Genomic DNA, 15,000 nt, shown 5'->3' with positions numbered 1-15,000 from the left:
CATTTTTAGAGAGAGACTGTGTGTGTGTGTGTGTGTGTGTGTGTGTGTGTGTGTGTGTGTGTGTGTGTGTGTGTGTGTGTGTGTGTGTGTGTGTGTGTGTGTGTGTGTGTGTGTGTGTGTGTGTGTGTTTTATAATAACATATATTGTTTTATGCTTCTCTGTTATTTTATGGTTCTGATATTTTCTAGACATACTGTATATTGTATGCTTTGGCAAGACATTCTTTATGAATGGTTATACCAATAACACGCTTTTTGAGTTGAGAGGGAGAAATGCAACCAAAAATGCTTGCAGAGAGAGAGAGAGAGAGAGAGAGAGAGAGAGAGAGAGAGAGAGAGGGATGGCTTATGTGGTTTTGTGGACTCTTTTATTAGTGAGTACATTTTTTACTGAATTACACCAAATAAACACACTGAAAATGTTAAAGCATCAATCTGACAGGACATGGGAGAGTCACAACAGTAAAAGAGAGAGAGAGAGGGAGTGAAGGAGAGAGAGAAGGAGTGGCGATAGAGAAAGGAGATTAAAAGACAGAAGTACCTGATAGAATGAGAGAGGGAGTGAAAGAGAGGAGAGCGAGAGAGAGAGAGAGAGAAAGGAAGGAAGAAAGAAAGAAGCAACAGTATAAATTGGAGGAATGAATTAGAGAGAGAGAGAGAGAGATGGAAGGGTGAGGTTGATTGCGGGAAAAGAGAGAAGCCGTTGAAGGAGGGAGAGAGCGAGGGAGAGAGCACGGGTGAAGGAGGGAGAGAGCGAGGGAGAACAGAGAGTGACGGAGGAGAACAAAAGAAAAAGCGAGTGAAGGAGGAGAGAGAGAGAGAGAGAGAGAGAGAGAGGAAATCAGGAAGTTGCTTCAGGGAGCTTGTCTCATAGAGGTATTATGGGATGGCAGACGACACTGAGAGTCTTTCTCTCTCTCTCTCTCTCTCTCTCTTTCTTTCTCTTTCTTTCTCTCGTTTGTTTGCCTCGGAAAGCTGGTGCTGAGCCGACATCCCTGTGGTCAGAATTTCTTCCTCTCCATCACTTCCCTTCTTCCTCCTTTTCCCTCTCTCCCTCTCTCTCCCTCTCCCCCTCTCTCTCTCTCTGTGCTCTTTGTTATGTAATTGGAGATGAACTCTAATACTTCAGCATAAGTACTGTACTTATGTAGTTAAACAGTAACCTTTTGTAAATGCCATTTCCTCCATATTATCTCTGTTAAGACTCAGTGACAAGACTCTGTCTTTCTCTCTTTCTCACACTCTTTCTATCCCTCTCTCTCTCTCTCTCTCTTATTCTTTGACTCCTTCACCTCTGTCTCCATTTCATTCCCCCCCTCACACACACACACACACACACACACACACCCACACACACACACACACACACACACACACACACTATGAAGTGAAGGGTCTGGATCATTGGTTGTCTTGCTCTTTTCTTGTTAATCTGAGGTTTTCATATAAGTATATTTTATGTGTGGATCTAAGATTTGTAGGCTACGTACAGTACATAGAGAAATATATCCTTTCTTTTCATTTCATTGCTTCTTGTTATGCCTTCCACCCCCCCTCTCTCTCTCTGTCTCTCTCCTCTCTCTCTCTCTCTTATCAAATGTGTTGTGTTTGATTTACGATTCACTGCTTGTGGGATGGATCAGATTTCTAATCTGTGAAATGTTGATCAATGGACCAGCTGGTCTGCCTTTCATTTCATTTTTTCTCTCTTATGGTCTCTCCATCCTTTCCTTCCTCTCTCTCTCCTCACTGGTTCTCTCTCTCCTCCATCCTTCTTTCACATCGTTCTCTCTCTCCCTCTTTTAGTTCCTCCTGTTAATTTCCTTCCTCTTCATCTTATCTCTCTATCCCTCTCTCCCCATTCTTTCTCTGCTCGTTCCTTTCATCACATCTCATTTCTGCCTAATATGTGAATGGATTGATTTCACCCCCCCCCACACACACACACACACCTACACACACACACACACACACACACACACACACGCACACACACACACACATACACACACCTCACGCAAGCACTCATACAAGCTCAATATCTGGCTGTTCTCATACAAGTTTCGTTTCGACAGGTTTTTATCTTAGCACCACTCAAAAGCTGAGGGAGTGAGATGGAGATAGAAGAAAGAAAGAAAGAAAGAAAGAAAGAAAGAAAAGAACAGAGAAAAGATAAAACACTATTTTTTCTAAATAAATGAGACACCTATACAGATTGCGGTTAATGAAACGCAACTATAACATTAAAAGAGAGATAGAGAGGAATGCCAGCATATGCTATGTGCATGTAGCCGTGTAATAAGCAGGATAACACACCTGCACACGTGCACACGTGCAAGTAGCCGTGTAATAAGCAGGATAATACACACGCACACATGCAGGTAGCCATGTAATAATCAGGATAATACTGTACATGTGCCGGTAGCCGTGTAATAAGCAGGATAATACATTGTTTGATCATTATCAGAAAATACTCTAATTTCTACTCTCATTATAGACAGACACAGTGGGAAGGAAAGATGTAAAGATGGATGGAGTGCATAAGGGTAGAGATGGAGTGATGTTAAGTAGGGAGCCAAAGAGATGGGGATAGAAATGGATAGAGTGGATGAGTGTTGGAATGAGGACAGTATGTGGATATGAGTGTTGGAATGAGGACATACTATGTGGGTGTGAGTGTTAGAATGAGGACATTCTATGTGGGTGTGAGTGTTGGAATGAGGACATACTATGTGGGTGTGAGTGTTGGAATGAGGACATACTATGTGGGTGTGAGTGTTGGATTGAGGACATACTACGTGGGTGTGAGTGTTGGAATGAGGACATGCTACGTGGGTGTGAGTGTTGGATTGAGGACATACTATGTGGGTGTGAGTGTTGGAATGAGGACATTCTATGTGGGTGTGAGTGTTGGATTGAGGACATGCTACGTGGGTGTGAGTGTTGGATTGAGGACATGCTACGTGGGTGTGACTGTTAGAATGAGGACATGCTACGTGGGTGTGAGTGTTAGAATAAGGACATACTACGTGGGTGCGAGTGTTGGATTGAGGACATGCTATGTGGGTGTGAGTGTTGGATTGAGGACATACTATGTGGGTGTGAGTGTTGGATTGAGGACATACTATGTGGATATGAGTGTTGGATTGCAGTCTTGGATTAAAAACATAGCCTAGATGTAGATGTGAATGTTGGATTGAAGTCAGATGTGAATATGAGTGTTGAATTGAAGTCAGATGTGGATGTGAGTGTTGAATTGAAGTCAGATGTGGATATGAGTGTTGAATTGAAGTCATAGATGTGGATATGAGTTGTGGTTGGAAGATGTGGATGTGAGTGTTGAATTGAAGTCAGATGTGTATATGAGTGTTGAATTGAAGTCTTGGATTGAAACATAGATGTGCATAATATGAGTGTTGGATTGAGGTCAGATGTGGATATGAGTGTTGGTTGGAAGATCTGGATATGAGTGTGGAGTGGGCAGAGCCTATTGCTGTACATCTGAGCTAGCTGCACATGACACAGAGTCACAGTAATGTAATTGGGGTCAGCAGAATGGGAGTGTACGTTAATAATCTATTTTCATGATGTATGGAGAGAGGGAGAGGGAGAAAGAGAGAGAGGGAGCGTGAAAAAAGGGTGGAAGGAGTAGAAATATGAAAGGATAAAGGGATAGAAACAGAAGATGGATGATGAATGTGTGAGTGAGTCTATACATAAAAGATAACTTACTGTATGGCCATAGATTTAAAGGTTTGAATGTTGTCACAGTGTTCTTACTGTAAGTGTTGTTTTGTAATGATGATGCCACTCCTGTATATACGTACTGTATACATTGCTCAGCAATAGGGTGGTGCTGCTCACATACGTTCTAGAGTCCAATGCAGTATTTGCCTATATCTATGATGCCACTGCTGTTACTATAGCTACTGTGCTACTACTGCTGCTACTACCACCACTGCTACTGCTACTACTACCACCACTACTACCACTACTACTACTACTACTACTGCTACTACTAGTACACTACTACTACTAATACTACAAATACTACTACTATTTATAATAATGATGATAATGATGACCTTCTTTGTCTTCTACTGCTACTTCTTGCTACCACTAACAACTACAATTGAAATGGAAATAGAATAATGGAATATATTTGCATACCTGTACCTGTCCGTTAAAGTGGGCCAACTGTTTGTTTGTTTGTGCTGGACTGCTTGTGTTGTCATGGCCAGTGCAATGATGCCACACTCGTCAGTGTCTCTTGCACACACACACACTGACAACCGATCCATCATTATCCCCCCCCCCCCCCCCCCCCCCAACACACACACACACACACACAACCTTCCCCAGCCCCCCCACCCCCTCTGCCACTTCGGTGCGGTTAGCTCATTAAAGCAAAATCAAGGTAACGGATCGGTCCATCTCACGGCCCCGGGGGGGCTGAGGGTGAGGGGTGTATGTGTGTGTGTGTGTGTTTGGGCACTCCTGAGGCAGTGGGGCTTTTGAAGCCGAACGGAGCGCCTAGACCTGAGCCACTGAGGGTTCACGGTCCCCCATGACTAACAGTAGGAACATATACGAGCAATTTTACGCATGGATGCATGGCGAGCTCACACACACACACACACACACACACACACACACACACACACACACACACACATACAGTACACACAGTATTGCTCACTGGCCTTTTTGCATGTTGTCTTTAAAACACAGTAAATATGACATACAGACACACACACATACATACATGCTCACACACTCACAGTCTCTCTCTCACACACACACACACGCACACACACACATAGCATTGCTCACTGGCCTTTGTGTGTTGTCTGAAATGAACAGTAAACATGCATGTATAAAAATACAGACCCTAGGCTCTAGACACACACACATGCACATACAGTATAATCACACACACACACACACACACACACACACACACACACACACATACACACACACACACACACACACACACACACAAACACGCATACACCTATAATCACATACACACATACACACACCCACAAACATACATATAATCATACACACACGCACACACACACACACACATATATAATCATACACACACATACACACAGACACCCACACACTATCCCAGTGATCGTCAAACCTACAGCCGCCTCCGTTTATTGTTTGTGCAGAGGATAAATCATCTTCAGGGCGAAGTGCGTATTTTCCAATTGGTTTTGATGCCCTGGCACACTGGCGGCCATCGTGAAACAGGCTCCGTAATGCCCCATAAAGGGGAAGACGGCCGCACGCTGACCTACTCTCGCGACCGGACGCCCCGCCGCTACGCAGCATTACTGAGACGTTTTCTATGGCGTCTCCTGTCATAAGGGCGCACTTAAGAGTGTCAGATGGTGTAGCCTTTCAGTGGCGCCACGCAAAGGGGCTTCGGTACCTCAGGTAAACCCTGTGCATAGCTATGGTAGTGTTTTAGTGCGGTGTGTGTGTGTGTGTGTGTGTGTGTGTGTGTGTAGGATTATAGGTGTATGCGTGTTTGTGTGTGTGTGTGTGTGTGTGTGTGTGATTATACTGTATGTGCATGTGTGTGTGTATGTGTATGCATGCTAGAGAGTGCCTAGGGTCTGTATTTTTATATGGTAGTGTTTTAGTGCGGTGTGTGTGTGTGTGTGTGTGTGTGTGTGCGTTTGAGAATACACTAAATGAAGACTGATTTGTTTTTTTATGGTGATGGAGGGTGGGATGACTGATTTGCAGGATGATGGCTCTGATCTGGAGTGTGTGTCTGTGTGTGTGTGTGTGTGTGTGTGTGTGTGTGTTGTGTCTACAGTAAATGTGTGTGTGTGTGTGTGTGTGTGTGTGTGTGTGTGTGTGTGTGTGTGTGTGTGCCAATGAGGGAGGGAGAGAGAGAGAGGACAGGAGGATGAGTGAGGGGGGGATGGATGTATGAGAGAAATAACACAACTAGGCATTTGTCATCAGCTATGACTGAATGCCCTCCTATATATGGAGGACATGTTGAACTGTGCCGTGTGTGTGTGTGTGTGTGTGTGTGTGTGTGTGTGTGTGTGTGTGTGTGTGTGCGCGCCTGTGTGTGCGTGTGTGCGTGTGTGTCTCTGGGCATAGATGAAGGCTCATTTGCACACAGAGCTCAGGCAGTGTGGGGTTGCATAACAAGGCCTAACAGTATTTGGATCATGTCAAGAACATTTTGCCCTGTAAACCCAAATGAAGCATCAAGCTTGTGTGTGTGTATGTGTGTGTGTGTGTGTGTGTGTGTGTGTGTGTGTGTGTGTGTGTGTGTGTGTGTGTGTGTGTGTGTGTGTGTGTGTGTGTGTGTGTGTGTGTGTGTGTGTGTGTGTGTGTGTGTGTGTGTGTCTGTGTGTCTGTGTGTGTGTGTGTGTGTGTGTGTGTGTGTGTGTGTGTGTGAGAGGTCATCTTTTTGTGTGTGATGCATGACCACACTTCAATTTCCTCTGGTGGACTTGCAATCCTTGAAGTGTATGCCTATTTTTCTATCTAAATAATTGCAACATGCACTTGTGTGTGTGTGGTGTGTGTGTGTGTGTGCCTGCGTGTGTGTGTGTGTGTGTGTGTGTGTGTGTGTGTGTGTGTGTGTGTGCCTGCGTGTGTGTGTGTGTGTGTGTGTGTGTCTGTGTGTGTGTGTTCTCTCCTCAGGATGACAACTCCATGTTCTTCCAGTTCGGCCCCTCCATCGAGCAGCAGGCGTCGGTGATGCTCAACATCATGGAGGAGTACGACTGGTACATCTTCTCCATCGTCACCACGTACTACCCCGGCTACCAGGACTTCGTCAACAGGGTGAGACAACACAACAACACATCATCATCTGTTTTCTTTGCCTTTGTTTCTTTTAAGCATACATTTCACTTCGTTATATTTCAACCACAACAGGGTTTCAGATAAATATACATGTATATTGGTTTATGTTTTATATTTTCCTGTTTTCTTTTTATTTACTTTTTTCTTTTTTATCGTTACTATTTTTTTGATGATCTTTTTTTAGCAAATAGAGTTAGAGTTAGCAAATTAGACCGAACTGAAAGCACCTTTATTTATTTATGTGTTTGTTAATGGTTATTCATTTACAAATTCATTTATTCACTTTTTAAATTAATATTTTTTTCTACTCATTTCTATCATGACCTAACGAACGGTGTGAGAGTGAGTGAGAATCAAGAGCATATTCTCTCTCTCTCTCTCTCTCTGCAACCTGGTCTCATTTTCAAAACGTTCCCCAGCAAAACGTACCTCCAGGTACATTTCAAAACGTACCTCAATCCCAACCAACTCTCTCTCTCTCTCTCTCTCTCTCTCTCCCTCTCTCTCTCTCTCCCTCTTCTCTCTCTCTCTCTCTCTCTCTCTCTCTCTCTCTCTCTCTCTCTCTCTCTCTCATATCTACCGAAGCTTTGACAGCATGGTAAGCTGATGATGAAATGTCGGCCAGCTGTTGCATCATCAGTGTGTCCAGACAGTCATGCAAGCCTCACCCTGTGAGTGGTGTTGGTATGACAACAGCTCTCTAGTCGCCGCGAGAACGCCCTGGCACCAGGGACTCCTCCAACACCACCACCACCACCTCAGACTCCGTGTCAGCCAAAGTACATGCGCTTCATCATGACAAAGACTTCATGAAAAGAAAAAGTGGGAAATGTAGGCTAAACAAAAGAAATCTTGTCCCAGATAGTGCGGATCCAAAAGCCAGGCGTTATGTTGTGTTTTGTGTGAATTACATTTTACGCCGTCAAACTCCAATCAAGCCCCCAGGCTGTATGTTCTCCATATTGTGATGTTTGTTGTATCATCGTACATTAACCTTTAAAAGGGTGGGTTTTGAACATTCTAACACAAGATTCCATTCCGCAACAATTCAAGGTTCTAAAATTCTATGTAGAATGCAATGAACCCAGATATTCTTTAGAATGTTAATTTTCCAACATTCCTGTCACACCAGTGTGACGGTACAGTCTTAAGGGCTAAGTAAGTGTGAGTCTGTACGAGAGACAAAATTAGTGCAAGCTGTAAAATGCTACTGCAGTCAAATGTGAAACTCAAATGTGAAACTCTGATTAACCCTTAAATGCATAACATGGGTCACAAGTGACCCAGACGAGTTTATTTTTTCTGTAACTCAGCTATAACTTATTTTCATGACCCAGCACTCCATGAATTCCTCAATTAACTTGTTTTTGTTTATTACAAGACTAAATATTATTTTTTTCTCTTAAACTTTTTAAATAAAAACACTTTTTCTGTCACTACCCCTCTAATGCACAACATGGGTCACAAGTGACCCGCATTCATTTTCTATGGAGTTTTGTTGAAGAGTTAGGGTTTCTTAGCTATATTTAAGAAAATAATTTAATTTGTCATCTAATATTCCAGGCTTCCATCACTTACTTAGTTTCTTCCAAACATCAATTATTATTTTCATTGATTGATGGATACTCCTTGAATTCTAACTCTTTTTATTTGCCTAAATTACATGAACACATGGGTCACAAATGACCCGCATTCATTTCCTATGTAAAATTAGCCTATAATCAGAATTTCTTTGCAGTACTCTTTGAAATCAGTGTCATTAGTCATTTAATATTAAAATTTACCATTACAAATTCAGATTTTAATAAACAGCAATAATTATGTTCACTCCTCTATGACTACTCTATGAATGTAAGTAAGTTTAGTGAAACAATACAATGATTGAACACATGGGTCAGAAATGACCTGTGTGTGCAAAGTGTGATTATGTAAGATAATGAATATTATGAGAACAATTTTAATACAAACAACAAATTCTAATATTTCTAATACTAATCTGATTAGAAATAGTTGTTATAGGCCCCAGCCGTGGCGCGGTTTGGGCACCTGCACCACACGCCGGCGACCCGGGTTCGATTCCTATCCCGTGGTCCTTTCCAGAGCACCCCAATTCTCCCTCCCACTCACTTCCTGTCATACTCTACTGTCCTGTCCATTTAAAGGCATAAAAAGGCCAAAAAAATAATCTGAAAAAAAAGAAATAGTTGTTATTATATCTAAACATTTTTAATTTGCTTTTGTAAAACACTGTACATTATGTCACTGACACTTCGATTACCAATACAGAACTGCAGTGCATCAGTAACATAATTTATGCCCATAACTATGGATCTATGAGACTTCTCTCAGACCGTCACCATGGTCTACCTGTGGATGGCATCATTCACAGGTATACCGTGGTGACGGTCTGAGGGATGTGAAAATAGATCTATAGCGAGAGGACTTGGAGAACTGGTTAACTTTCAAACTGTGGAGAAGTAGTAAATGTGACTAAAACTGATGGTTTTGCTCGCGTACCACCTCAAGCTGGTCATTTTAACTGGTGTTGCTGGTCTACATTGTTGGTTTTTACTGGCCATGCCAGCTTATGTTGGTCATTCTAGCAAGCCAGCATGACCATCTCACACCAACAATGTCAAGCTTGGCAGGCTGGTCACCAGCATGACCATCTAACACCAGCAGTATCCCACACGACAGGCCATGACCAGCTTCCTCAGATGGTCACGCCAGCATGTCAACCTGGTGGCCTAACCAGCTACACCAGCTAGCAGCAATAGCTGGAAGAAAACCAGCAAAGATCAGCTCAAACCAGCTACCAGCGTACCAGTAGGGATGTTTCACAAATGACCACAGTCACTGTATGGTCCTGGCACACAGGCCGTGTGCATTTGGAGCAGGAGAGGGTGACTTTTCTATCACTGGCAGTTGGACAAAGGCTGCATCGCTTTCTCTTGGATTTTCTTGTCTTAAGTCCTCTTGTGGCTGGGTTGTCTCAGCACTCCCCATATTGCCATGGCCTTGCAAATATTACAGTTACATAAAATGGTTCACATAATATTCATTATCTTACTCACAATCACACTTTGCAGACACAGGTCATTTCTGACCGATGTGTTCAATCATTGTATTGTTTCACAAAACTTAGTCACATTCATGGAGTAGGCATAGAGGAATGAACATAATTATTGGTGTTTGTTAAAATATTAATATGTAATGGTAAATTTGAATGTGAAATGACAAATGACACTGATTTCAAAGAGTACTGCAAATAAATTTTGATTATAGGTTCATTTTACATAGGAAATGAATGCGGGTCATTTGTGACCCATGTGTTCAAATGTAATTTAGGCACATAAAAAGTGTTAGAATTCAAGGAGTGACCATCAATTAATGAAAATAATGATTGTTTTTGGAAGAAACTAAATAAGTGATGGAAACCTGGAATATTAAATGATTAATTGAATTATTTTCTTGAAAATAGCTAAGAAACCCTAACCCTTCAACAAAACTCCATTGAAAATGAATGCGGGTCACTTGTGACCCATGTTATGCAGTAGAGGGGGTTTCAATAGCTCATGCATCAAAGGGTTAAAAATTCAAATTCAGGTAAGCTTCAACGATACGACTGTGTTAAAGTATCCACAGTGTGTCACGTACAAGTACAATACCAAAGCAATGTGATGGGCCTACAATACAAAACATACAAAGCATTAAAAAAAAGAAAAAGAAATTAACACCATCAATGTGGAGCCATGTATTTGAGAACAGTTCATCAAAACCTCAAGCTTACGTCAGTCTTGTGCTGTGACGCACACAATCAATAGGAAATTAATTTCCAAGTACAGTTCTGCCATTATGTGTGTGTGTGTGTGTGTGCGTGTGTGTGTGTGTGTGTGTGTGCGCGCGCCCTCACAAGCATATGGCGTATGCCTGTGTGATTTCAAACTCGTCGTCTTCATGCTTCTGTTGAGAGCCGTCTCTGCCATGCTCTACCCGCCTCTTACACACACACACACACACACACACACACACACACACTCACACTCACACTCACACTCACACACACACACTCACACACACATACTCACACACACACACACACACACACACACACACACACACACACACACACACACACACACACACACACACACACACACACACACACACAGCACTCTCTCCCCCCCCTTAACATGTCTCTCTCTCTCTCTGGCTGTGTTTTAATCGCCAGAGGATTACTGACAGGCAGCGTGACAGGCAGGAGCAGTTATCTGGATCTCCCACACCCACTCCCTTTTATTTTCCTCTCGGATTCGGAGATGTTTGCCTTTTGTTCAGACAGGACAGGCAGCGAGGAACGACAGAATGAGACGAGGAGAATGAGAGAAATAGGGATTGTGGGATCGAGAAAAAAAAAAAAAAAAAACGCAGGTCAGATTTTGAAGCCCAGGTCAACAAGGTGGACGCCTGGACCAGCTCCCAGTAAGGAGCCAATTTAATTGAGCACAGTTTCAGCACTCCCCTGGTTTGGCACAAAGTGAGGCCAGAACCCTGACCGAGTGCTGCAGCCTCGGAGGACTTCCAACTGTCATTTCTAAAGGACTAACTAAGATCCCAACTGTCATTTCTAAAGGACTAACTAAGATCCCAACTGTCATTTCTAAAGGACTAACTAACTAAGGTCCTCATGAGCTCATGAGGTGTTATACAGTCAGCGTACTACCCTCACAAGCACTTAGGATATCATACAATCTACCCTCACAAGCATCTAGGTTCGTCACCGAGGTTCTCATACAGTCAGTATAATACTACCCTCAAGACCACCTATGTTCTCATATAATCAATATTCTACCCTCATGACCATCTAGGTTCTTCACCTAGGTTCTCATACAGTCAGTACACTACCCTCAAGACCACCTAGGTTCTCATACAGTCAGTATACTGTACTACCCTCAAGACCACCTAGGTTCTCTTATAATCAATATTCTACCCATGAGACCATCTAGGTTCTTCACCTAGGTTATCATACAATCAATATTCTACCCTCATGACCATCTAGGTTCTTCACCTTGGTTCTCATTTACAGTCATCAATATTCTACCCTCACCATCTAGGTTCTTCACCTTGGTTCCCAAACAGTCAGTGTACCACCCTCATGACCATCTAGGTTCTTCACCTTGGTTCTCATTTACAGTCATCAATATTCTACCCTCATGACCATCTAGGTTCTTCACCTTGGTTCCCAAACAGTCAGTGTACCACCCTCATGACCACCTACTGTGTGTTCTTCACCTCGGTTCTCAAACAGTCAGTATTCTACCCTCATAACCATCTAGGTTCTCATACCACCCTCATGAGCACCTAGGTCCTAATACAGTCAGTGTGCTACCTCTTGTCCCCCCCCCCCCCCCCCCCCGTCCTCCATTTTCTTGTTCTAGAATAATCTCCTACTCTTCACACGCAGCGCTCCTCTGTTTTAATGGCGAGGGGATTATTAAAGTCGGCACTGTAATACCCGAGACGCCGGCCCCTCTCGCTCGCTCACTTTCTCTCGAGCGCTAGCTCGCTAGCTCCCACAGGGCACGCGCGTGGAGCTGTGTGGGTCCAGGTTAAACCTCTAATTACTCAGCGCTACGCACTGTAATAGTTCCATAATTGAATAGGTGGGCCAGCCCCGGACTATCAGATTAATGGCTCTCAGACTTCGGTGGGGGGGGGAGGAAGGTGGTGTGTAGTGGTGTGCTCACATCCACTGAAGAGTCTTGTTCCCACGACTGCCTTCAGGGAAATCCGCTTGGCAACCTGGATAATGTCGTTTTTTTTTTTTTTTTTTTTGCAGGGAGTCATTGTTTTTGAGCCACAGGTTGAGTCGAAATACACCCAAGGTGTCTTATTTACTTTAATGAATAATGCAACAGCAGTGTAATAATAGTATGGGTAATGTAGTTGTAATGACCAATTTTTTTACTATCTCAAGGGAAATGGTGAACTTTCGGATGTAGCGGTAATTAATTAAAAGATAACTGCTCTGGGGAGCCAGAGGAGGAGGAGGAGGAGGAGGAGGAGGAGTTGCTGCTGATGCTGCTGACCTCTTGCTGCTGTTCTGTTGGGATCCCGCATTGCATCATGGGTGATGTAGTCCTGCTTTCCCCTTCTTCTTCTCCCCCTCAGATCCGCAGCACCATAGAGAACAGCTTCGTGGGCTGGGAGCTGGAGGAGGTGCTGCTGCTGGACATGTCGGAGGACGACGGCGACTCCAAGATCCAGGACAAGCTGAAGAAGCTGCAGAGCCCCGTCATCCTGCTCTACTGCACCAAGGAGGAGGCCGCCACCATCTTCGAGGTGGCGCACTCCGTGGGGCTCACCGGCTACGGCTACACCTGGATCGTACCATCGCTGGTGGCGGGGGACACCAACAACGTGCCTGAGGTGTACCCGACAGGTGAGATCGATGGGAAGGGGAGTCGCTCGTAATCGCATGTTGCGAGACTTACGAGTCTGTTGCTGCTGTGTTTTGATACGTTCCTAATGGTTTTGCAGTCTATGCTTTGGCAACAGCAAAAGCACAGTAAAGCACCCTGAATTCAATGGAACGGAATGACGGATAAAACTGAATAAGAGATGATTTTTTGCAGAGGTTCAGTTATGTATCAAGGACCAGCAGATGTTGAGTTTGAGAGGATTGAGTGAATGAGAGATTGAATGAAAGAAAAGAGATAGCGGATAGGGGAGAGAAATACAGTTAGAGAGAGACAAAGAGAGACAAAATAGGAAGATACTCTGTTATTAAGAGAGAAAGAGAGAGAGAGAAAGAGAGAAAATAGGATGATACTCTGATATTAAGATAGAAAATTGGGAGCGAGAGAGAGACAGAGAGAGCGAGAGAGAGAGAGACAGACAGAGAACCGAGAGAGAGATCCACTTGCATAGCTATTGTTCATTCATGTGAATCTTTTTTTTTTCTGCGGCAAAATTGTCTTCTAAAGCAATTAAGCAGTCATTGAGGCGGTGCTGAATAACCTTTAATTGAATTGGGCCTGTGAGAGAGAGGGGGGCAGCAGAGAGCAGAGAGATGGAGACGAGGCCGTGAATGGTGGAAGGAGCGACAGAGATCGGGGTTTTAGAAAGTTGCAAAAAGAAGACGGATGACGAAGGGAATAGCAGAAGGAGGAAGAGGAGGGAGATGGATCGTACCAAGATGAAAGGGGCTGGGGGGGTGGGGGGGGGACAGGTAAGGTGAGGGAAAAACAAAATAAATGGAATATGAATATACATTTTAACTAAGGGACGTTGAGGTGCATGTAACTGTGCTAGTGGTTCTCTCTCCCTCTCTCTCTCTCTCTCTCTTCTGATGAGAAGGGAAGCAGGACTACATCACTCATGATGCATTTTGGTTTGGTTCACGGGGACCTGGGTTTGTGTAGAGCCCGGGTCATTTCCTTATCCCACCCCCACTCACTTCCTGTCTCTCTTTTCACTGTCCTGCCTCAATCAAAGGCAAACAGGCCCAAAAATACTGTATATAGTACTTCAAAATGAGGTGTATTTTAGAGTGTGTATGTGTGTGTGTGTGTGTGTGTGTGTGAGAGAGAGAGAGAGAGAGAGAGAGAGAGAGAGAGAGAGAGAGAGAGAGAGAGAGAGAGAGAGAGAGAGAGAGAGAGAGAGAGAGAGAGAGAGGGAGAGAGAGGGAGTAGCAGATGATTTGAATATATGTTTTGAAAAACAAAAACATCAGCAAAATCATCTTGATGTAGTAAAATGTGACTTCAGGCAGCCCTCTAGCTGTGACAAATGGCCGATATTCCCCAGTTCCTGCCCAATGAGTCCTTAGAATAATGATCATGCCAGCAGAGATGTGTTGGGCCACAGCAGGTCTGAGGAGAACTCAAATGAAGAGAGATTGTAGTGATTCAGAATGGTGCTTGACAAGCAAAGCAAGCTTAAGGGGTGTGTGTGTGTGTGTGTGTGTGTGTGTGTGTGTGTGTGTGTGTGTGTGTGTGTGTGTGTGTGTGTGTGTGTGTGTGTGTGTGTGTGTGTGTGTGTGTGTGTGTGTGTGCACGTGTGTGTGTGTGTGTGTGTGTGTGTGTGTGTGTGTGTGTGTGATCTTCACCATCAAAGGGAGGGAGAAGATTAGTGTTACACACT

General features: G+C 43.8%; 1 protein-coding gene across 1 annotated transcript in view; it reads left to right on the top strand.

The window, feature by feature from the left end:
- grin2bb (glutamate receptor, ionotropic, N-methyl D-aspartate 2B, genome duplicate b) overlaps window positions 1-15,000 on the top strand; it is a 113,102-nt gene that overhangs the window by 27,053 nt on the left and 71,049 nt on the right. Inside the window, exons 2-3 of the mRNA XM_062533356.1 lie at window positions 6,691-6,834; window positions 13,027-13,297. Coding sequence (XP_062389340.1) covers window positions 6,691-6,834; window positions 13,027-13,297 — 415 coding nt within the window. The remainder of the gene's footprint in view (window positions 1-6,690; window positions 6,835-13,026; window positions 13,298-15,000) is intronic.

This window comes from Sardina pilchardus, chromosome 1 (genome assembly GCF_963854185.1).
Source record: "Sardina pilchardus chromosome 1, fSarPil1.1, whole genome shotgun sequence".
Taxonomy (NCBI): domain Eukaryota; kingdom Metazoa; phylum Chordata; class Actinopteri; order Clupeiformes; family Clupeidae; genus Sardina; species Sardina pilchardus.
Note: the sequence above shows the minus strand (reverse complement) of the source record. Positions and strands in the feature narration are given on the sequence as shown.